The sequence below is a fragment of the Mytilus trossulus genome, chromosome 12 (assembly GCF_036588685.1).
Source record: "Mytilus trossulus isolate FHL-02 chromosome 12, PNRI_Mtr1.1.1.hap1, whole genome shotgun sequence".
Taxonomy (NCBI): Eukaryota; Metazoa; Mollusca; class Bivalvia; order Mytilida; family Mytilidae; genus Mytilus; species Mytilus trossulus.
The window spans coordinates 16,369,341-16,393,602 of NC_086384.1; the positions used below are offsets into that span (position 1 = coordinate 16,369,341).

Genomic DNA, 24,262 nt, shown 5'->3' on the forward strand with positions numbered 1-24,262 from the left:
ATTGATGTTTTTTAGTCCGGCCATTTTATGAGAACAAAATAACATATTGACTCATAAAAGATTGAATTATTTGAGTTGTTACATGTTAATTTTGGTCATATTTATAATAATTCTTATTATTTTTAAGCATAATTTACTTTGGCCCCCACAGAATATCCAGATAGTTTTTGTGTCTAGGGATTCAATATCATCACTGATAGCTCTTTGGTTTGGAACCATTTCGGATCTAAGGTTGCAGCCATGGGTTTTGTCAAGCTTTTAGGTTTTAAAAATGTTGAAAACCATTGTTTTTTTACCATATATCCAAAATGTGATGAATTTGAAGCCTAAAGCGTATTCTTATTAAAAGATTTTGAGTTGTCTTACTTCATTAAAATCAAGTGAATTTGTGCTTTGAATTGTCAATAATGTTAGAATGAATTATGGTAAATGAAAATAATGTGTAGAGTTAGTTACTGAAAACCAGTTAAATTATGTTTAGAAATTGATATTTCAAATAACCTGACTTCAATTTTCTAGATCTTTGGAAGTTTGACTACAACAGAACCATGTTCAAGACCAAACACAATGTCATATACTAAGATCACGAATGAATTAACTGCAAGAGGTCTTGATGTTTCTGGCACAAAGGAGGAACAAATGCAACGCTTGGTACTTGATGATAGAAGTAAGAGTAAATTGCTAAGATATCATGCTCTTTTACCCCCCAAACAATTACCAAACACCTAGAGTGAGACATAGCTTTTACTTTAAGCTTGAGGCCATCAATGGGTCTTCAACACAGTGAGAAAATTCAGCTGGCTCCTAAACAAAAATGTATACTAGTTCATAGAAAATGGACGTTGCATTATCAAATATATATAAATGAACAGATATTAAAAAACCTATACAAGACTAACTAACAATGGCAAGAGGATCCTGACATAGGACAGGCCTACAAAATCGGTGAAATTAAACATGTTTTGTGGGATCTTAATCCACCCTTATACTTATTGCCAATGTATAAATATTTAGGTTGAGAAGATCTCCAACCTCTGTCATGCAGCAGTAAATTTGAATTTATACTTTGTTCAAATGTCAAATTTTCTGATTAGGTGTATTTATGAAAAAGGACTGAAGATAGAAATTTGGAAACAGAATGTTATGTTCTGTTAGAGCTCTAGTAGGGTACCCTCCTTAACACTTTCACTGATAGCTCCCCTGACAGAAGCTACTCTGTGACGATGGCTTCCCTGGCTTGCATATTGAATATCAATAAAAACTTGTCTGTATGTATTTATGTCTTTATTTTATTCACTGACACCATAGATACAGTTTTGTTAATGTTTTGATGGAAAAAATTGTCAGATAAAATAAAAATTTGCAAATGATTGGCATTTACACATGCAAAATTCACAAAACTCATATAATTTTGTTTTGCTTTAGTACATTTTAACCATTTTTACCATTTGAAAATTTTTGAGATTTGTTTTCAGCCTGTAAATTGGATGAAAAAACATGGATGTTGCCAGAAATTACCAGTGACACACTAAAAAAGCATTTATATTACTCGATGTCTTCAGATTGTCAACGCATAGACGCTTGTGTTGATTTTTCTGTCAAAGTTTTAGGACAAGTCATTACAAAGGCTTTTAAAGCATATATTGAGATCGATTTTTGTAATTTTGTGTTTGCATATGGATTTGAAGGACTAAAAAAATCAACCATTCTGATAAACTACAACTGGGGTAAGTCACTTCTTTGTTTTTATTGTACCCAAAATATAGGAGTGGGGGTCATGATGTTTTCACCTTGTTTGTCCTTTGTTAAATATCTAATCACACTTTTTATGAACCACTTTGTTTTAAATCTAGAATTCTGTGATTTGATGATTCATAACTAAACATCATCTTTGTAGAAAAGAACAGTCATGAAATATTCACACAATTACATAAAATACAAAACACAAGGCAGACACTCTGACAGTTCAAACCATTTCAGCATAATCCTTTTCATTCGTCAACACATCTATTTCCTCTTTGTCACGATTACACAACGTCATAAATACGAGAAACAATGTTAACACTGTATTACATATTTACAGACTTGTAGACAAAGCTAGTCACATCACCCTTCAAAAGCAAGGGTTCATCTGATTAGTAAGCATTTCTGGAATATGCAGATGATGAAAAAAGAATTTTAATTGGCATTGTAAGCCATAAAAGTAGGTCAAGAAAATATAGTTTTTTCCTCACTGATCAGGATTCATCCCAGTGCTGAAAAAAATTATAAAAAGACTCTATTTCACTTCTCAAAAATAAAAAGACTCTATTTCACTTCTCAAAAACCGTTAGTAAGACATGAAACTTTGAAAATATGTCTTTTTTAAAATAGTGAAAAGAAAATATATGGTTATGTTTTAATAGTTTTAACTTTTCAACATGTAAAAAAATCAAAAATTGACACACATGTATGTTAAAATAAAGACTGACTTAGTAATTCGTATAATTGTAGGTCAGATGGAAAGGTATCAAGTGACAGACAATATCCATGTTTTGTAAGTTAGATATTAAATCCCAGGAGTAAAGATGAAAGGCATGGAATCAGAAATTTGCTAGTATAAGAAGGAACTGTATAAGAATTGTATAAATGTGAAATATTTAATATGAATACATCAAGTATCAATAAGTATTTTTTCTTGGTTCAGTGATTTAAGCATATATTTATATTTATTTGTACATCAAGATGACCTTGAGTGTATACTGATGTATTGCAATCACTTCGTTGTGGGTTTGTAACCAATCTGTAAACATGATAAATATATAAATTAACTAGTGCAAACTATCATTCCTTTTCGATGTTATATATACATCTCCTCAATAAATACCGATAAAAATATTTTTGTTTAGAATGATAATATGAAAATGTTTTTTCGTTAGATATATATATATCTAAGTAAAAAATTATTGATAATACCTATTCACATGTAGCAAAAAATTGTGTAAAAGCATGCGGAAGAGTATATCAAGAACATTTTGCGACAATTCCCGCAAGGACCGGTAACTCTGTAATTGTATTTGCAGGAAAATATACTCATATCCAATCTTTTAGAAAACTCTAATTTTTACAGAAGAGACCACCATGCACTTGCACTGCACTGAAATTAGAATAGTAGAATACAATGATATCGTATGGATGAAAATTATATATACATGTAACTGTTATATTAATATAAAATATAACAACAAACCAGTGTATACTGATTTGTATCACTTCAATATAATAGTTGTTACAGTGGGGGTTGAATTTTCTGTCATTTATTCATCATCCTCAACAAACTTGTCTCAGAAAAAATATATCTCTTTACATTAACCTCAGTTTCAGGTATAGAGATGTGATCTTTTTCTGTGACAAGTGCATTTGACCATCCACAAGAACTTGTGGTCATCTGATGTTCAGTACTTCAGTACTTTGATTTAAAGTTATCATCAGTCAAATTTCCTGTAAAAATTGCCAGCTTCTGTCAATAGTGACTTATTTTCAGTGCATATTATTTTTAACCTGACTGATTTCTCTTTATTTCTTGTCAATTTATGCAATGCTTTAAAATGATATCACCATTTATAAAAGGTAAAATAAAGTAGTGTTTGCATTCTGAAAGTAAAAAAATATAATTGTATGTTCAGTGCAAACGATCAAGTTAATCTTATTTTCAGAAATTTAAATTATATAAACCATAATGTTGGAATTTAAATTTAAATTATTATTTTATTTGCAGAGGAAAAATAGGCAAAAACGATGATAAGAATGTGTTTGAAATAGATTTTGGAATGAAGCTGTGTATTGAAGGAAGCTGTATACTTGATGACACAATGTTTATTCAGGATTTGGAACTTGCAATACCTATATGCAATGAAAATTTTACATGGCCAGGTATGGAGTTAATACTTGGAAATTATTGACTTATCACATATATGTCTTAATTTGCTTGCCATATGGCATCAGCATTATATGATGAAAAATGAAATTGTTTCAATTATTTAATAAGAAAAATTAATGAAGAGTAGCTAAGTTGACATATGTCTGAGAGAAAAAAATGTTCGACACCATACATCAAGACAGCATTCATCATATTATAAGCCAAAATTGTGACCAAGTCACAACAGGCTGATAACATATATGCCCTTTCAGTAATACATGTGAAGATAGGTAATTAGTATTGAGATTTGATACATTAATAAAAATTGAAGAAGCCTGTGCACTTATTTTGAAAAAGCCAGTCATTTGTTTTTGATATGAATTAGATATATTTATATTGTAATTTATTTCAAAGATTTATGATGCTGAATGGTAGAATTCCAGGCAAGACATATAAACATTTTGGTATAAATCCTATAAAGTCTAAACAATATCCTTACCAAATGTCAAAATATCTATTTGCCTTCATTAAACATATTTTTTCAGTATCCACTTTACAGTCATCAAAATAAAAAAAAATGGTACCAAACCCAAAAAATATGTTCAACTCCAAAATAATAAAGATCCTTACTCAGCATGGCACTTACAGCAAAATGCCTTGAGTTTGTAGGTAAAAGTAATATCTTTGGTTAGCTTGCTTTCTAACTGAACCTTGAAGTCATTATTAAGTAAGATAATCTCCCCTCCTTTAAAAGTAGACAAGTATGACAGAAAACCAATCTTTCTGTCTGTAGGACAAGACTACTCTAAAAGGAGGGTAGTATACCCAACCTGATAATAATAGCAAGTAAGCTGAATAAAGATTCTAACTGTACCTACACACTCAATGCATTCTGCTGTAAAGATGTTAAAGTAGAATTGATATAACTCGGCTGTATCATTTTTTCTGTATTTTTAGGTGGAAATAGTATTTCTGATATGGTGAATGCAATTGGTGGACATCTTACAACAGAAGCATTCAATATTATTTTAAGAAAATTTGGAATTGATGTAAGTTTGTTTTGTGTTTTATTTATATAAAAAAAAACTACTTATTTTTCGGTGGTCTATTAATTTGTAAAAAAAAAAGTCTTCATTATTAAGAAAATGTTTTGTGATTTAAAAAGAATGTTAAAAATATTTGGTCATACAGGTAATAAGGATGAACAATTAATACTTTTGTAGCTACTTTGTTGACAATTAACCCATGTCTGATGTGTTGTTCAGAACAAACTAAAAGACTTTAAATTATATAAAAACAAATCAAAGCTAGAAGTGAACAGAACAAAACTAAATGATTTTACATATGATAGAAGTGAATTTTGATTGAAGAAACTATAATTAGCTCTTTTAATAGAAATAAAACACAAGTTTCATTTAGGATAATGCATATATATGGCAGTAATGTCTTACAAATATTCTCACCACATTATTTTCAAAATGTAAAGGATTACTTCATTGTGTTATACTTGTTGCTGCCCTAAATGTCGATGGCATACCAGGCAGTAAGTAAGTAAGTTAGACTTGTAAAACTATGGTCTGAATTATTTCTTAATGTATTCAGAAATTTCAATTGTTTTAAAACAAAATTCCACTTTTTCTTTTAAGAAGAGATACACCAATAATTATTGAACTTTTTTTTCAGAGCATTTTTACAGAGAAATGTGACCTGGCAGTAACTGGAAAAGGTTCACGTAATATATTTGAAAACTTTTGAAATAGATAGTTTAGGAAGATATGATTGTGCGATTCCAAGAATAGACACTGAATTTCAGTGAAACATTTTTGTCAAACTTAGCAGAAATAATGTAGAGATAACCTATGCTAATGAAAATTTAATTGATTGTGACAATATAGTTTTCAGAAACTAAACTCATATTTTTTCAGCAATCTGAGGGGAAATTTCCTGTTGGAACTACGACACTTAGGAGCCTATATATATTGTAAAATATTTTTTAAATATGCTTCTAAATGTACTCTAAAAATAATCATTATAAAACTTCTAACAATTCAACATAAAACATTGTTATGTTCATATTTTGTTCTGACAATCATAGCAAATTGAATTGGTGTAATAATTGCAGAATGTTCCTCCACTTTCACGATGATAGACTCCATGAAAGGGATAGCACAGTGTGAATTTACAGACAACTGCTTTGGACTTGACTGTTGTTTAGAACTGAAATTCAAGCTTCCATTCCAGGGAGATGATGTAACATACAGTATCCCTTTTGGATTTAAACTTAAGCCATGTGATTTTGAGATTGAAATAAGTCTTGCAACATATTATCATAAAACAGTTCTTCTTAATTATGATTGGGGTAGGTTATTATTATCAAAAAGTGTACAAATGTTTAATGAAATTAAAAAAGTTATATAAATTGAGAACTATTTTACATTTGTAAAAACTGTATGTTTGAAAAAAAGTGTATATTTATAAAAGCTTTTCATATAGATATATTTCTTAAAATTTTATTTTGAATATGCTTCCATGGATGCAATTGAAACTGATTCTGATACTTTACATGCATTTTCCTCAGTGTCAATGATTTCATAACATTACAATACATTTCTGAAAATACATTATAGGTATGGAGAATGAGCTTAAGATTGGAAAGGGTGACCCAGCTCCAATTATTATAAGGTTAGTTCATTCTGTCTTTCTGGATCCTTTCCATGTAACTGTTGAACAATGCATCTAAAATAATTCTTATTTGAATCTTTAAGGTAGTCTTCCTTTATGCATAACAAATTTTGGATTGTCAGTTTTCCTTTAGAAGGTCTCTTGTTTTCTCTCAAGCTTCTTCCATCAATAAAAACTGGCCTCCACAAAGTAGCCTATAATTGCGGTATAAAGTGGCGTTGAAACACCCAAAATTCAATCAATCAATGCATAACAATTTTGAATTGTTAATAGAATTGTTAATAGAAATAATTTTTTTTTATATTAAAAATCGTTAATTTATATGTAAAAGGTACAAAGTAGACAAACTGGAAGAAGAAAAAGGATTTATAATAGATCTTAGGATAGATATCTGCATTCCTATGGATGATGAGATTTATTGTTTCCCAGAAAGGGGTTTTCCAGTTCTAAACCAGCATGAAATTCCAGCATGTTCTAGAAACTTCACAGGCATAATTCCAGGTAACATACATAGGCGTAAAACAATGAACTGTTTCTTTAAATGTGGATGAATGTTGTCAAGGTGAAGTTCAATTGATTATGTAGGGATGTCCCGTAAATTAGTAAACAAAAGTATTATTAGATGTGGATTTTCAATGCTGATGACATGCATACAATAGATTTAGTAATTAAATTCAGTAACAAAATACTTTTGGGTGTATTGTAGTAGGTTTTGAAATTTAGATGTCTACCATCACAACTTAAATGCATACCTGCAGATCTTAATACTGTTATTTCAGAAATTATTGAGATGTTTTAATTAATGCAAAAAAATATGACGGTATCAGGTTCACAGTAATGTAATAATGATAATTTGTTCTCAAAGCTTTGGCAATCACATTTATTTGATCTGGCAATTGTTACAGTCATAAGTAATTCCGAATTATAAATGTACACATATATTTTAGAATTTTTGAAATAAAAAAAACATGATATTCTTGCAGACTTTTCAGTGAAGGACTGGTTAAATGAAGTGAATATTGATGTCAACCAGGGTCTTAGAGATGTTGCTGTTAAATTCATTCTAGATCAACTGCAACTCACAGATTTTTTCAGTGGTCCTAAATGTGATGTGGAAAGAGCTCCTTACAAACCAAGTGTTCAAGGATGGAATAATCGTAAGTTCTAAATTTAATGACTTACATAAAATAGTAAGGACATTGTGTTCTCTAATCTATGTGTCTATTAGTGGCTCCATTTGTCAACTTTTTATATACAGTAGATTTAAGTTTTTGTTTATGGTAGTTGAAAGTGTTGATTTGTAAGATTTGGCTTTAGGTAGTTTAAATTAGTTTTGTTTTTAAGTACATGTAGTTAATAGTAGTTTTGTTTTTTGGTAACACAGTTTTGTTTAAGGTGGCTTAAAGTTTTGCTTTAGGTTTATTAAGGTAGCATAAAGTTTTTGATAAGGTTTAAGGTAGCTTTTTGCTCTTTAACTTCGTACTTTATTTTCCTTTTTTAACTTTTTTGGATTCCAGTGTCACTGATAAGTCTTTTGTAGATGAAACGCGCGTCTGGCGAATATATAAAATTCATTCCTGGTATCTATGATAAGTTTATTTCTCCCACCTAGGGGCATTGTGTTTTTCAGTTTGTGTGTCTATTTGTTTGTCCATCTATCTGTTTGCTTGTCCATTTGTTTGTTTGTCCTGCTTCAGGTTTAACATTTTAGTCAAGGTAGTTTTAAATGTAGTTGAAGTCGAATCAACTTAAAAACTTAGTACTCATGTTCCCTTTGATATGATCTGTCTGATTTTTGTGCCAAATAAGTTTTGAACCCAATTTCAACGTAGTTGGAGTGGGGCATCTGTGTACAATGGACACATTCTTGTTTCATCTCAAGTGTACCAGATGAAGTTGACAAGCAATCTGTACTATTTTTTATAAGAAAATAGGATTAATATTTATTGTTTAAGGGGAAGATGCAAAATTAGGACTTATTATTTATGCCATTTAATGGACTCATGAAATTAATTAGATCTCAAGGAAACATATTTTCTTTTTAGAATGTCCTCTCAGCATGTTCAATAGACCAAACCTTGGAGACCAAATAGCATGCCACATTACAAAATCCTGTACTGAAATTGATTGCTGTGCCAATATTCCTTACTTTGGACTGACAATTAGGCCATTCTTTGTGTTGGATCCCTGTGACTACAAGATATCGTATGGAATCAATACTGAAAATGTTACAAAGTCACTGTTTGACTATGAATGGGGTAATTAGTATTGTATAATAATAAAAATATTTGAAAGCATCTTTTTACACAAGTGGTAAAATATCCAGAAAAATTGCCAAAATTTGTTTGAGACTGAAAAATTTTAGACATTGAACTTATTTTTACATGATGATTTACATGTCAAACGTTACTTTTGACTTGCTAGAGTTAGAATATCAACTTTAATCATGAAAAATTGCATTATCTATAAGGTATGAGTTTTAAAATGTTTGATAAAACCAATGAACATTTTTTACTGTTCTTTTATGCCCCATTTATGGGCATTATTTTTTCTGGTCTGTGTGTCCGTCCTTCTGTTTGTCTGTTTGTCCGTTCGTCCTGTTTTAGGTTAAAGTTTTTGGTCGAGGTAGTTTTTGATGAAATTGGAGTCCAATCAACTTGAAATTTAGTATACATATTTCCTATGATGTGATCATTCTAATTTCAATGCCAAATTAGAGATTTTTCCCCATTTTCATGGTCCACTGAACATTGAAAATGATAGTATGGATGTGGCATCTGTGTACTGGGGACACATTCTTGTTTTAATTTTAATGCCAAATTAGTGATTCCTCCCATTTTCATGGCCCATTGAACATAGAAAATGATAGTATGGATGGGGCATCCCTGTACTATGGACACATTCTTGTTTTTTCCACTTGAGAAAGAATAAACTAACTGGCAAACTAATCATATTAACTGAAATAGGTTATCTTATCAGGGCCTTTTATAGCTGACTATACGGTATGGGCTTTGCTCATTGTTGAAGCCGTACGGTGACCTATAGTTGTTAATGTTTGTGTCATTTTGGTCTTTTGTGGATATTTGTCTCATTATTTTTCATTGGCAATGATACCACATCTTCTTTTTTATAGGATTAAATATAGTTGGTGGAAACTGTTTTTTTTTCCCATTTGGCAAGATGATATGTTTTGACCTTGTCTTTTTTAGGAAAGACAGAAAGAATCTCCTTGGCACAAGATCTGATTGTATTTGAGTAAGTTGTGAAAAATAAATAATTATTTACTTTGTTAAAGTTGATCTTTATTACATTGTTCGTTAGTTGTTCAGATCAGGATTATAGTATACTTGTTTAAAGATATAAGTATTGAAAAGTAAATTATTTTTGGTTTATAGTTTTATGTTTTCAGACTTTGAATAATCAAATTTTTATGTTTTGAAATGACTTTTAATATGTTCATTTGTAGGTTCTCAGTCAAAAAGCCACCCAATTTTAAGAAATTCATTCTGGATTTGAGTATTAAAGTTTGTTTAGGTGATGACTCAAACTGTGTTCCCAATATAAAGATATTTGATAACACAGAGATTCCTCAGCTTGTTTGTGATATTGACGCTGAGATTGATTTAAAAGGTAATGATTTCTATATCTAAAAGCATTAAACTAAAAAGTTTTTGGAATGACGCACTTATAATAATTTTTTCTGTATTTGTTGCAGACAATATCACAAGGTGAAATAAAATATAAATATCTTCATTTAAATAAGAAATCGTAAAAAAATATATTTCATTTAAGAATAGACTATAAAAATTAGCTTTTTTCAGTAAAACCTTTTATATGTTTCAACTGTAGGCAGCATTGAGTTCTAGTGTTAACCATGAACGTCCATCTTTCTGTCAGACCGTCCTATTTTCATTGCAAAGCTTGGGCAGGGCCAAAAGTGGCCTCAGACATGTTAATCTTTTTAATGTAAATTTCATTTATTCCAATTAATTTTTGAAGAAAAAACAAAAACTTTATTTGTCAGGTGTATAATAGTTCTGAATTTTGTATGCAATGATTTGTTAAGACTTTTATAAAGGTATTTTAGCCCATGAATTTCTTCAGATGTAAATTTGAAAAGTTTTGATAGAGATTTAAACTAAAATAATCATATTTTTTTTCTTCAGATTTTTCCGTAGCAGACTGGGCCAACAACTTAGGAATTAACATTACAGGGCAGATGAAGCCATCTTACATTAAAATTTTACTACAGCAGCTTGGATTGGATGTTTTGTTGAAGTCTCCATCATGTAGTCATGGAGATGACTTGTATTTCCCATCAAACAATGGATGGAAAAATGGTAGGATTTAATTTTTTGATATATAATGAATCTAATAGAAATTTAAATTACACATTGATACATCTGTTATGTAAATACAGATAAGTTTAAGCCACTTTATATTTTTTTGTACTGCTCCTCTTTATTTTGGTTAAATCAATGGTGCAGCTTCAAAAAATGTCTTCATAAAAGCTTTTTTTTTTTACATCAATAGCTATAGTTGGAAGAAGCTTGTTTTTGTAAATTCATACATTATAAAAAGACTTCATGGTAATTATTTTAACAGAATTGATTGTTGAATATGTACACTGAAGTCTGGTCTTTATTGACTAGGGTTGTAATTTTTTTTCAGAAAGCCATAAGTTCTTCCCTGGTATTCTGGCTAACTCTACTATTAAAAACTGGTTGCCATGTGATAGCCAAGAGCATGGGTCCGTAAATGGTCATATTTGCCAGTCATGACCTAAACTGAAAGCTATTTGCCTTAAACTTTTTTTTTATAGAAATAATTTCGGTCATTTCTTTGAAATCATTACCAGATAAGACACTTAATTGTAAAATGCTTAGTGATTTCATGCTAAATTAAATGAGTGCAACTATTATCTGTTTTATACAAATACTTTCAAAGGATATAAAAATTGAAATTCCGGTGAGTTCCTGTCAATTCCTGAAAGAAAAGTTACTGATGTCTGAGAAATTCACCATTTTGAGTCATTTAAATCATTTCATTTTTAAACATTTGCATTCCATAAACTGTTCTTGAACATATTTAGAAAAAAAAACATGAAGTAATTGTGATGAAACAGTCAACAAGTTGGTTGATTTTATGAATCTACTAAGTGTAATTTCAACAGATGGACAAGGGCCCTAACTGTGATATTATCTCACAATGACTGAAATTTTGTGAAATTTTCCTGCTAGGCCCATGTACTAAAAGTTTTTTAACACCAATAATAAATCAACCAATCATATTGTATGCAGAGAATACCTGCATTCATTAAAATGCACTTACTTTAAAGGAAGATTGGGGTAAACAATTCTTATATTTGTATATATAGGTATTGTTTTTATATTAAAGTCATTTATTATGTTTTTAATGATTTATTTTAGATTGTCCAGCAGTCACAGCACTTCAAGGCTTACCAGAGTCCCTTGTGTGTTATATACCTGATTACTGTACTGGTATAGATTGTTGCTATTACTTTGACTACCTGGATCTACACCTCAACATTAACTTGTACATAGATACCTGTAATTACCTGATAAAAGGCATGATAGAAACACTTCAGTTTGAGATCACATTCTTTGATTATACTTGGGGTAAGTCTACTTCTATTCCCCCACTAAAAAAGTGGGGGTATACTCTTGTAACTCTGTCTGTCTGTTTGTCCGTTCATCCGTCTGTCCTTCTGTCCTATAATTATAGTAGCATTTTTCTCAGGAACTACAAAATAAGGATTTCTGAAATTTGGTTTCAGGGTTTATATGAGTCAGCTTTACTGTGTGATGCATTTTCTTCACTCAACAACTTCTGTTTACCTTATACTTTTAGTGGGCAGGGGTATCATTAGTGAGCAGTAGCTCACAGATTCACTTATTAAAATTAATTCTTAATGAGTGAAATTCAGATTGGTTTCGTATTGTTTAAAAGTATTAACAAAGAGGGGGGCAGGACCTTTTTTGGGACATCAGAACCAGGTGTTTTTAAGCTTCGGATTTCTGTATTGACCCTTTCTGGATCCAGTATTTCAATTTTCAAATTTCAGGACATCAGGATTTCATGTTTTGGAGCCCCAAATTTCGGATCAGAACCCCTCCGACTCCCCCTCAACAAAAATATTATAACTACTTTTATATCCAATCAATGGAAATGGTCAGAATCAATTTGAATAAACATCAACATGATTGCATCCTAACAAAAAAAAAAACACTAAAAGAAGGCATCTAAGAGTCATAAATCAATTAAGATTTTTAAATAACGTGAAATTTTAGCAATTTTATGCGTCCTGTGATTTCATAATTATGTCTTTTTTTAAGGTGACATCAAGGAAGAGAGATTACAGGAAATTTTTATAATCAGGTATGAATTTTTTCTCTATGTTAATGCAGTTTGTTTTCTCATGATTTGTTTTTCTATCAATTTTGTTCTATATTCTAATTACTAAAAAAATCTATGTTAGCTCACTCAGCTGAAAAAAAAGAATAAAAACTTAAGTTTATTGTAAAACTTCTAAATTCTGATTTATGAATAGAATTAGATGCATTTGAAATTTAACTAAAAGATTGATTCAATTTTATTAAAACATTACTATATACTATTTACATTTGTATTATAGGTTTAGAATTGATAAACTGTCTGATCAGAAGAAGTTTATAATAGATTTAGACTTCAGTGTTTGTCTTGAGAAAAACTTGTGTGATCCTACTTTGACAATCTTCAAAGATCAGCTGATCCCTCAACCTGTGTGTGACCTGGGGATGGAATTTCAGTCAAAAAGTATGTTTGATATTTTAAAATGAACATGTTAATAAGAATTAATACACAAATTAAAGTAAAAGAATTCCAGCAAGTTGATAAAAGGTTTGCTTTGCATGCTTTTATAGAAGAGCTGTAAGGTATTTCACTCTTCACCTACTAATTATTGTTTCAATAATTTTTTGCCCCAATCATCAGAAGTTTTTGCTGGATCACAATTTTTCTCTGTGGCTGCCACTTTTCTAATGATTTCTATGTGGTATATTTTTGTCAGGTAAACACTTCAGAAAATCACTTAAGGCTCCTGGAAACCTCTAGTTTGAAGCAAAACTTGTTTCAAGATCTAGCATCAATATTCTATGAAAAAAACATAACAAATACAATATAATAGTAATTCTTTTTACAGATTCATCATTATTTAACTGGATGACAAATAAAGGCATGCAAATTGGACAAAGTTTAACATCAGCACTTGCTGACGAATTGATGGAGTATTTTGGTTTGAAGCCATTTCTAGATTCAGAGCCATGTGAAAGGAATGAAAGACCTTATAAAGATGCAGTAAATGGGTGGAACACCTCAGGTATTTTATGATTTTGAATTTTTACAAATATTAGTTTTCAATTGCACCTTTAAGGGGATATTAGCTATGAGATATAGGGAATTTTTTTTATGTATTATATAACCAACATTTGATATTCAGACTTCTAGAAAATTTCCTCCCTAAAAAGCAGGTGATTTTTATGCATCTGTTATGTAAATACAGATAAGTTTAAGCCACTTTATATTTTTTTGTACTGCTCCTCTTTATTTTGGTTAAATCAATGGTGCAGCTTCAAAAAATGTCTTCATAAAAGCTTTTTTTTTTTACATCAATAGCTATAGTTGGAAGAAGCTTGTTTTTGTAAATTCATACATTATAAAAAGACTTCATGGTAATTATTTTAACAGAATTGATTGTTGAATATGTACACTGAAGTCTGGTCTTTATTGACTAGGGTTGTAATTTTTTTTCAGAAAGCCATAAGTTCTTCCCTGGTATTCTGGCTAACTCTACTATTAAAAACTGGTTGCCATGTGATAGCCAAGAGCATGGGTCCGTAAATGGTCATATTTGCCAGTCATGACCTAAACTGAAAGCTATTTGCCTTAAACTTTTTTTTTATAGAAATAATTTCGGTCATTTCTTTGAAATCATTACCAGATAAGACACTTAATTGTAAAATGCTTAGTGATTTCATGCTAAATTAAATGAGTGCAACTATTATCTGTTTTATACAAATACTTTCAAAGGATATAAAAATTGAAATTCCGGTGATTTCCTGTCAATTCCTGAAAGAAAAGTTACTGATGTCTGAGAAATTCACCATTTTGAGTCATTTAAATCATTTCATTTTTAAACATTTGCATTCCATAAACTGTTCTTGAACATATTTAGAAAAAAAAACATGAAGTAATTGTGATGAAACAGTCAACAAGTTGGTTGATTTTATGAATCTACTAAGTGTAATTTCAACAGATGGACAAGGGCCCTAACTGTGATATTATCTCACAATGACTGAAATTTTGTGAAATTTTCCTGCTAGGCCCATGTACTAAAAGTTTTTTAACACCAATAATAAATCAACCAATCATATTGTATGCAGAGAATACCTGCATTCATTAAAATGCACTTACTTTAAAGGAAGATTGGGGTAAACAATTCTTATATTTGTATATATAGGTATTGTTTTTATATTAAAGTCATTTATTATGTTTTTAATGATTTATTTTAGATTGTCCAGCAGTCACAGCACTTCAAGGCTTACCAGAGTCCCTTGTGTGTTATATACCTGATTACTGTACTGGTATAGATTGTTGCTATTACTTTGACTACCTGGATCTACACCTCAACATTAACTTGTACATAGATACCTGTAATTACCTGATAAAAGGCATGATAGAAACACTTCAGTTTGAGATCACATTCTTTGATTATACTTGGGGTAAGTCTACTTCTATTCCCCCACTAAAAAAGTGGGGGTATACTCTTGTAACTCTGTCTGTCTGTTTGTCCGTTCATCCGTCTGTCCTTCTGTCCTATAATTATAGTAGCATTTTTCTCAGGAACTACAAAATAAGGATTTCTGAAATTTGGTTTCAGGGTTTATATGAGTCAGCTTTACTGTGTGATGCATTTTCTTCACTCAACAACTTCTGTTTACCTTATACTTTTAGTGGGCAGGGGTATCATTAGTGAGCAGTAGCTCACAGATTCACTTATTAAAATTAATTCTTAATGAGTGAAATTCAGATTGGTTTCGTATTGTTTAAAAGTATTAACAAAGAGGGGGGCAGGACCTTTTTTGGGACATCAGAACCAGGTGTTTTTAAGCTTCGGATTTCTGTATTGACCCTTTCTGGATCCAGTATTTCAATTTTCAAATTTCAGGACATCAGGATTTCATGTTTTGGAGCCCCAAATTTCGGATCAGAACCCCTCCGACTCCCCCTCAACAAAAATATTATAACTACTTTTATATCCAATCAATGGAAATGGTCAGAATCAATTTGAATAAACATCAACATGATTGCATCCTAACAAAAAAAAAAACACTAAAAGAAGGCATCTAAGAGTCATAAATCAATTAAGATTTTTAAATAACGTGAAATTTTAGCAATTTTATGCGTCCTGTGATTTCATAATTATGTCTTTTTTTAAGGTGACATCAAGGAAGAGAGATTACAGGAAATTTTTATAATCAGGTATGAATTTTTTCTCTATGTTAATGCAGTTTGTTTTCTCATGATTTGTTTTTCTATCAATTTTGTTCTATATTCTAATTACTAAAAAAATCTATGTTAGCTCACTCAGCTGAAAAAAAAGAATAAAAACTTAAGTTTATTGTAAAACTTCTAAATTCTGATTTATGAATAGAATTAGATGCATTTGAAATTTAACTAAAAGATTGATTCAATTTTATTAAAACATTACTATATACTATTTACATTTGTATTATAGGTTTAGAATTGATAAACTGTCTGATCAGAAGAAGTTTATAATAGATTTAGACTTCAGTGTTTGTCTTGAGAAAAACTTGTGTGATCCTACTTTGACAATCTTCAAAGATCAGCTGATCCCTCAACCTGTGTGTGACCTGGGGATGGAATTTCAGTCAAAAAGTATGTTTGATATTTTAAAATGAACATGTTAATAAGAATTAATACACAAATTAAAGTAAAAGAATTCCAGCAAGTTGATAAAAGGTTTGCTTTGCATGCTTTTATAGAAGAGCTGTAAGGTATTTCACTCTTCACCTACTAATTATTGTTTCAATAATTTTTTGCCCCAATCATCAGAAGTTTTTGCTGGATCACAATTTTTCTCTGTGGCTGCCACTTTTCTAATGATTTCTATGTGGTATATTTTTGTCAGGTAAACACTTCAGAAAATCACTTAAGGCTCCTGGAAACCTCTAGTTTGAAGCAAAACTTGTTTCAAGATCTAGCATCAATATTCTATGAAAAAAACATAACAAATACAATATAATAGTAATTCTTTTTACAGATTCATCATTATTTAACTGGATGACAAATAAAGGCATGCAAATTGGACAAAGTTTAACATCAGCACTTGCTGACGAATTGATGGAGTATTTTGGTTTGAAGCCATTTCTAGATTCAGAGCCATGTGAAAGGAATGAAAGACCTTATAAAGATGCAGTAAATGGGTGGAACACCTCAGGTATTTTATGATTTTGAATTTTTACAAATATTAGTTTTCAATTGCACCTTTAAGGGGATATTAGCTATGAGATATAGGGAATTTTTTTTATGTATTATATAACCAACATTTGATATTCAGACTTCTAGAAAATTTCCTCCCTAAAAAGCAGGTGATTTTTATGCTGAAATATGGACAAGACCTGCTTTTTATGCTTCTTATTGATGTGTTTAGAAACGTTGCCTATTTATATAAATAACTTGATGAAAGCCGATTCCAAATTGAGCCCAGGTCAACAATGGCTGCAGATGAATGTTGGAAGCTGACATAATATTATGATCATCGTTAGATGTGGACCATACGACATGCACTTTCCCTTTACACAATGATTTGAATAATATAAAATAAAGCATCTCCGATTTCTTTGATGATGGTATTTTTACGGAAAATATGCAAATATGATACTTTAAAAAGACCTTGTCTGCTATAAAGTTCTGATTTTGAACATTTTTACATTCATAAACAGATAAAAATACGACAGAACAGTCATTGTTTAATCAATAATGGCATGACAGCTATAGGAAAAGCATCAACAAGTCGATTTTGAAATGTCCCAAAATGACTACAAAACACATGCACTATTTTTTAAATCAAAATGTTTGAGTGAAAGTCACCTGCAATTTCTATAATGTAAAGAGACACACAATCAAGTTTAATCCGGTAAAGAAAGTGTTAAACACAATATAAAGTTTTTATCAATTTCAAGGAAAAGATGATATACTGCTTTCCACCTTTTTCTGTAAATTGCTTTTTTTGAGATGCATAGAAAATAAGGTTGGAATATGGATTTGTCCTTTTGTATTTTTCAAAAATGCATGCACAAAGGAGTAGGTCCGGTAAGGACTCATTTTGGCCTCAAATTTCAGTTTCATCTGACAAAAGATTTTGACCATTTTATAAACAGTTTAGTGTCTATTTCACCTGATTCAATTAGTTTATGTGAAAGATTTTAACTGATTTAGTCATTAAAAACGATCCGATTCAAGCTCAAATATGAAAAATCTCTCAAATATGCCAAAAAACGTCACTTTTCAGATGGTTTTTGTCAAAAATGAAAGTGGCCGCATCCGTGTTCATCCAAAACCTTTATATATGTTATGTATTATCATAAAATACAACTTACATTTCAATATTATGGATGAACACGAATGCGGCCACTTTCGTTTTACACGGAAACCGTCTAAAATTTAACTGAAATGATAGAATTTTGAAGATTTCAGTAATTTAGCATGACTTTATGGTGCAACAACCCGATATATGTGCATTGTATTGTCAAAAAACAGCCCATATTTATGTAGCAGAAGTATTCAACTGTCCAATAAATAACTAAAAGTTTACATTTTTACAATTTTGTAAAACTGTGATATTTTGGGGCCAAAAAGAGGTCTTACCGGACCTACTCCTTTAGTGTTCCTGATGAAGGTAGATCTAAAAAAGCGCTTTGGATGCAAGAAATTAGAAAAACATGTTGTTTTCAACTTTTTATCATATACATGTACATGTAAATACAATAACAATATCTTACAGCTTGTCCTGTGGCTGTGTCTTTGCCAAAAATACAGAGTACTATAAGTTGTACACTTCCAGACTATTGCACAGGTGTTAGATGTTGTGTTGAGGTTGGGAAAATTAAAAAATCTTACACAGTTTATGCAGAAATTGATGGTTGCAACATGATATTGTCATTTGGCATTGAAAAGAGACATTTTGTAATTTCATTGATAAACTATGAATGGGGTAAATATATATATTATTTATCAATTTGAAAATCTTCAAGAACTATAAACAATTGTTTAGTTTATTTATTGTCAAGATTTTTGAAAAATGTTAAATCTTGAAAAATAATCAGTTTTGTTGAAACCTATATATGATATGATTCATTAAAAAATGTAATTGCTATTAAATAATTTATTATAAATCAGACTGAACTTTTTACTTGTAAATTTTTTGATCATTTTTGTAAAAAAATCATTTACTTTTGAATTTTCTTAAGTGTTTTTATCTAGTTTTTTTAGATATTTTATCTCTTTATAATTACCTCTTCCTATTTCTGATTACTTTCAATTATATACCAATTATTTTAATTGCAGGGACTGAAGAAACTTTCAGTTTGCTGAATGTTGTAAAATTAAGGTAAATTATACAAAAGGCTAAACATAAAGTCAAATAAGTCATGGTCAATCTTTTATATCATGGATTAGTTTTTTCCTGCATCGCCAAAGACAAAAAGAGGAAGTGTTAATTTAGAGCAATGTTTAAGACAAACAAAAAATAACAAGTGATTGCAATTGAGTGTATTGATTTCTATTTGAGTTACAGTTTACGTTCGAATTTCCTAAATGGACAACAAATTATTATAAAAAAAAGCTGTCAGGAAAAGTATAAATTGCCAACAAATAAAGGAATGCATTACAGATTTTTAGCTCACCTGGCCCGAAGGGCCAAGTGAGCTTTTCTCATCACTTGGCATCTGGCGTCCGTCTTCCGTCGGCGTCCGTCAACGTTACTTTTACAAAAATCTTCTCCTCTGAAACTACTGGGCCAAATTAAACCAAGCTTGGCCACAATCATCATTACGGTATCTAGTTTGAAAAAATGTGTGGCGTGACCCGCCAAACCAACCAAGATGGCTGCCATGGCTAAAAATAGAACAATGGGGTAAAATGCAGTTTTTGGCTTATAACTCAAAAACCAAAGCATTTAAAGCAAATCTAACATGGGGGTAAAATTGTTAATCAGGTCGAGATCTATCTGCCCTGTAATTTTCCGATGTCTCAGACAACCCATTGTTGGGTTGCTGCCCCTGAATTGGTAATTTTAGGGAAATTTTGCTGTTTTTGGTTATTATCTTGAATATTATTATAGATAGAGATAAACTGTAAACAGCAATAATGTCAGCAAAGTAAGATTTACAAATAAGTTTTCATGACAAAAATGGTCAGTTGACCCCTTTAGGAGTTATTGCCCTTTAAAGTCAATTGTTAACCATTTTTCGTAAATTTTATATATCTTTTACAAAAATCTTCGCCTCTGAAACTGCTGGGCCAAATTAATCCAAACTTGGCCACATTCATCTTTGGGGTATGTTGTTTAAAAAAAGGGGGGCGTGACCTGCCAAACCAACCAAGATGGCCGACATGGCTAAAAATAGAACATAGGGGTAAAACGCAGTTTTTGGCTTATAACTCAAAAACCAAAGCATTTAGAGCAAATCTGACATGGGGTCAAATTGTTAATCAGGTCAAGATCTATCTGCTCTATAAATTTTCAGATGAATTGGACATTCTGTTGTTAGGTAGCTACCCCTGAATTGGTAATTTTAAGGAAATTTTGCTGTTTTTGGTTATTATCTTGAATATTATTATTAATAGAGATAAACTGAAACAGCAATATTGTTCAGCAAAGTAAGATTTACATATACGTCAACATGACCAAAATGGTCAGTTGACCTCTTTAGAAGTTATTGCCCTTTAAAGTCAACTTTAAACCATTTTTCGTAAATTTTATATATCTTTTACAAAAATCTTCCCCTCTGAAACTGCTTGGCCAAGTTAATCCAAACTTGGCCACAATCATCTTTGGGGTATCTAGTTTAAAAAATGTGTGGCGTGACCCGCCAAACCAACCAAGATGGCCGCCATGGCTAAAAATAGAACATAGGGGTGAAATGAAGCTTTTGGCTTATAACTCAAAATCCAAAGCATTTAAAGCAAATCTAACATGGGGTAAAATTGTTAACCAGGTCGAGATCTATCTGCCCTGTAATTTTCAGATGTCTCAGACAACCCATTGTTGGGTTGCTGCCCCTGAATTGGTAATTTTAGGGAAATTTTGCTGTTTTTGGTTATTATCTTGAATATTATTATAGATAGAGATAAACTGTAAACAGCAATAATGTCAGAAAAGTAAGATTTACAAATAAGTTTTCATGACAAAAATGGTCAGTTGACCCCTTTAGGAGTTATTGCCCTTTAAAGTCAATTGTTAACCATTTTTCGTAAATTTTATATATCTTTTACAAAAATCTTCGCCTCTGAAACTGCTGGGCCAAATTAATCCAAACTTGGCCACATTCATCTTTGGGGTATGTTGTTTAAAAAAAGGGGGGCGTGACCTGCCAAACCAACCAAGATGGCCGACATGGCTAAAAATAGAATATAGGGGTAAAAAGCAGTTTTTGGCTTATAACTCAAAAACCAAAGCATTTAGAGCAAATCTGACATGGGGTCAAATTGTTAATCAGGTCAAGATCTATCTGCTATATAATTTTTCAGATGAATTGGACATTCTGTTGTTAGGTAGCTACCCCTGAATTGGTAATTTTAAGGAAATTTTGCTGTTTTTGGTTATTATCTTGAATATTATTATTAATAGAGATAAACTGAAACAGCAATATTGTTCAGCAAAGTAAGATTTACATATACGTCAACATGACCAAAATGGTCAGTTGACCTCTTTAGAAGTTATTGCCCTTTAAAGTCAACTTTAAACCATTTTTCGTAAATTTTATATATCTTTTACAAAAATCTTCCCCTCTGAAACTGCTTGGCCAAATTAATCCAAACTTGGCCACAATCATCTTTGGGGTATCTAGTTTAAAAAATGTGTGGCGTGACCCGCCAAACCAACCAAGATGGCCGCCATGGCTAAAAATAGAACATAGGGGTGAAATGAAGCTTTTGGCTTATAACTCAAAAACCAAAGCATTTAGGGCAAATCTGACATGGGTTAATTGTTAATCAGGTCAAGATCTATCTGCCCTGAAATTTTTCAGATGAATTGGACATTCTGTTGTTAGGTCGCTGCCCCTGAATTGGTAATTTTAAGGAAATTTTGCTGTTTTTGGTTATTATCTTGAATATTATTACAGATAGAGATAAACTGTAAACAGCAATAATGTTCAGCAAATTCAGATTTACAAATAAGTCAACATGACCAAAATGGTCAATTGACCCCCTAAGGAGTTATTGTCCTTTATAGTCAATTTTAAACAATTTTCATAAAATTTGTAAATTTTTACTACCGGTAACATTTTTCACAGAAACTACTGGGCCAAGTTCATTATAGATAGTGATAATTGTAAGCAGCAAGAATGTTCAGTAAAGTAAGATGTACAAATGTACAAACACATCACCATCACCAAAACACAATTTTGTCATGAATCCATCTGCTTCCTTTGTTAAATATTCACATAGACCAAGGTGAGCGACACAGGCTCTTTAGAGCCTCTAGTTATTAATCTATCCATAAATGTAATAGATATAGGAAGATGTGGTGTGAGTGCCAATGAGACAACTCTCCATCCAAATAACAATTTAAAAAAAAGTAAACCATTATAGGTCAATGTACGGCCTTTAACATGGAGCCTTGGCTCATACCAAACAACAAGCTATAAAGAGCCCCACAATTACTAGTGTAAAACCATTCAAACGGGAAAACCAACGGCCTAATCTATATAAAAAAAAAAGAGAAACAAGTATATACTAGAATTGCCATTGCAAGCAATAGCGGATGTCACCCTTCCCCTATTGCCACTAAGCTGCATCCATTTGAAAACAATTTAACAGTGAATGCAGGTCAACGCATTACAATATATCTTTCTGTAACTGTTCAGTTCATTTTGAGCAATGTCAAAAGTTTCACATTTCTTCTGTTTTCAAGGCAACGGCAGCCATTTTGAAAATTCCAAAGTCAAAAGTCTCATCTATACATGCCAGTCAACAATAATATTAAGTTTCAGTAAGTTTGGAGCATTTTGAAAATATTTGACATTTCTTCAGTTTCCATGGCAACAGTGGCCATTTTGGAAATTCCAACTCCAAAAGTCTCATTCAGACTTGCCAGTCAACAATCATATTAAGTTTCATCAATTTTGGAGCATTTTGAGATTTTTGAAATATTTGATACTGTATCCATGGTAACATAGTAGTTCCAATGATTGTCAAAATCATACAAAACCTGTATATAGTGGACAACTATATTGCATGAAAATTTGATGATTTTAAGTTCAAGCATACCAAAGTTATTTACCAAACCCAGACGTTTTTTGAGCATTTTGACGTTTTTGCATTGTTTCCATGGAAACGGCAGACATTTTGGAAATTCCAACGCCAAATTCCACATCTACCAAAGTTGCTCATCGTTATGTTAAAGTTTTCAAAAAATTGGAGCATTTTCATATTTTTGACATTTTTGGTGTAGTTTCTATGGCAACATAGTAGTTCCAATGATTGCCAAAATTCTCCAAAAGCAGTATATGGCTGCCACCTACATTGTATTAAAATATTATGATTCTGAGTTTAAGCATCTCCAAAATATTCACCAAACCGAAAAGTGGAATTTTTCACATTTGTTCCGTTTCCATGGTAACGGCGGCCATTTTTTACCATTCCATAGCAAGGTGCACAACTTCAGATGGGGGTCCTCATTATAGTAGAGTTCCATCAACATTGGTTCCATTTTACTACAAAAAACCTGACGGACAAAAAAAGGTGGAAGAATAATAATAACTAGAATTGCCATTGCAAGCAATAGCGGATGTCACCCTTCCCCTATTGCCACTAAGTGGCAGCCATTTCAAAATTGTTTAACAGTGAATGCACATATTTGCATGGCAATACATCTTTCTTAAATTTTCAGTAAAATTAACAGCATTTTAAAAAGTTCACATTTCTGCCGTTTCCATGGCAACGGCAGCCATTTTGAAAATTTCAAAGTCAAAAGTCTCATCTTTACTTGCCAGTCAACAATAATATCAAGTTTCATCAATTTCAAAGCATTTTTAGAATTTTTAACATATTTTCAGTTTCCATGGCAACGGTGGCCATTTTGGAAATTCCAAAGTAAAAAGTCTCATCCAGACTTGACAGTCTACAATCGTATTAAGTTTCATCAATTTTGGAGCATTTTGAAATTTTTGAAATATTTGATCCTGTATCCATGGTAACATAGTAGTTCCAATGATTGTCAAAATCATACAAAACCTGTATATAGTGGACAACTATATTGTGTAAAATTTTTATGATTTCATGTTCAAACATTTCAAAGTTATTCACCAAACACAGACATTTTTGGAGCATTTTGACCTTTTTGCATTGTTTCCATGGAAACGGCAGACATTTTGG

The 24,262-nt window shown here is 31.1% G+C and overlaps 1 protein-coding gene across 1 annotated transcript; it reads left to right on the top strand.

Annotated features, from left to right (window-relative positions):
* The first annotated feature begins 639 nt into the window (after window positions 1–639).
* LOC134692258 (uncharacterized) lies at window positions 640–6,638 on the top strand. Its single transcript, XM_063552708.1, has 8 exons — window positions 640–667; window positions 1,476–1,727; window positions 2,494–2,536; window positions 3,758–3,912; window positions 4,856–4,947; window positions 5,582–5,630; window positions 6,021–6,257; window positions 6,526–6,638. The coding sequence occupies exons 1-8, from the start codon at window positions 640–642 to the stop codon at window positions 6,636–6,638; spliced, it is 969 nt and encodes a 322-aa protein (XP_063408778.1).
* Window positions 6,639–24,262: the final 17,624 nt, after the last annotated feature.

Coding starts and splice junctions, on each gene's coding strand:
- LOC134692258 (XM_063552708.1), top strand. CDS start 640: ATGCAACGCTTGGTACTTGATGATAGAA. Junction 2,537..3,757: donor ACAGACAATATCCATGTTTT/GTAAGTTAGATA, acceptor TTTTATTTGCAG/AGGAAAAATAGGCAAAAACG. Junction 4,948..5,581: donor TAAGAAAATTTGGAATTGAT/GTAAGTTTGTTT, acceptor CTTTTTTTTCAG/AGCATTTTTACAGAGAAATG.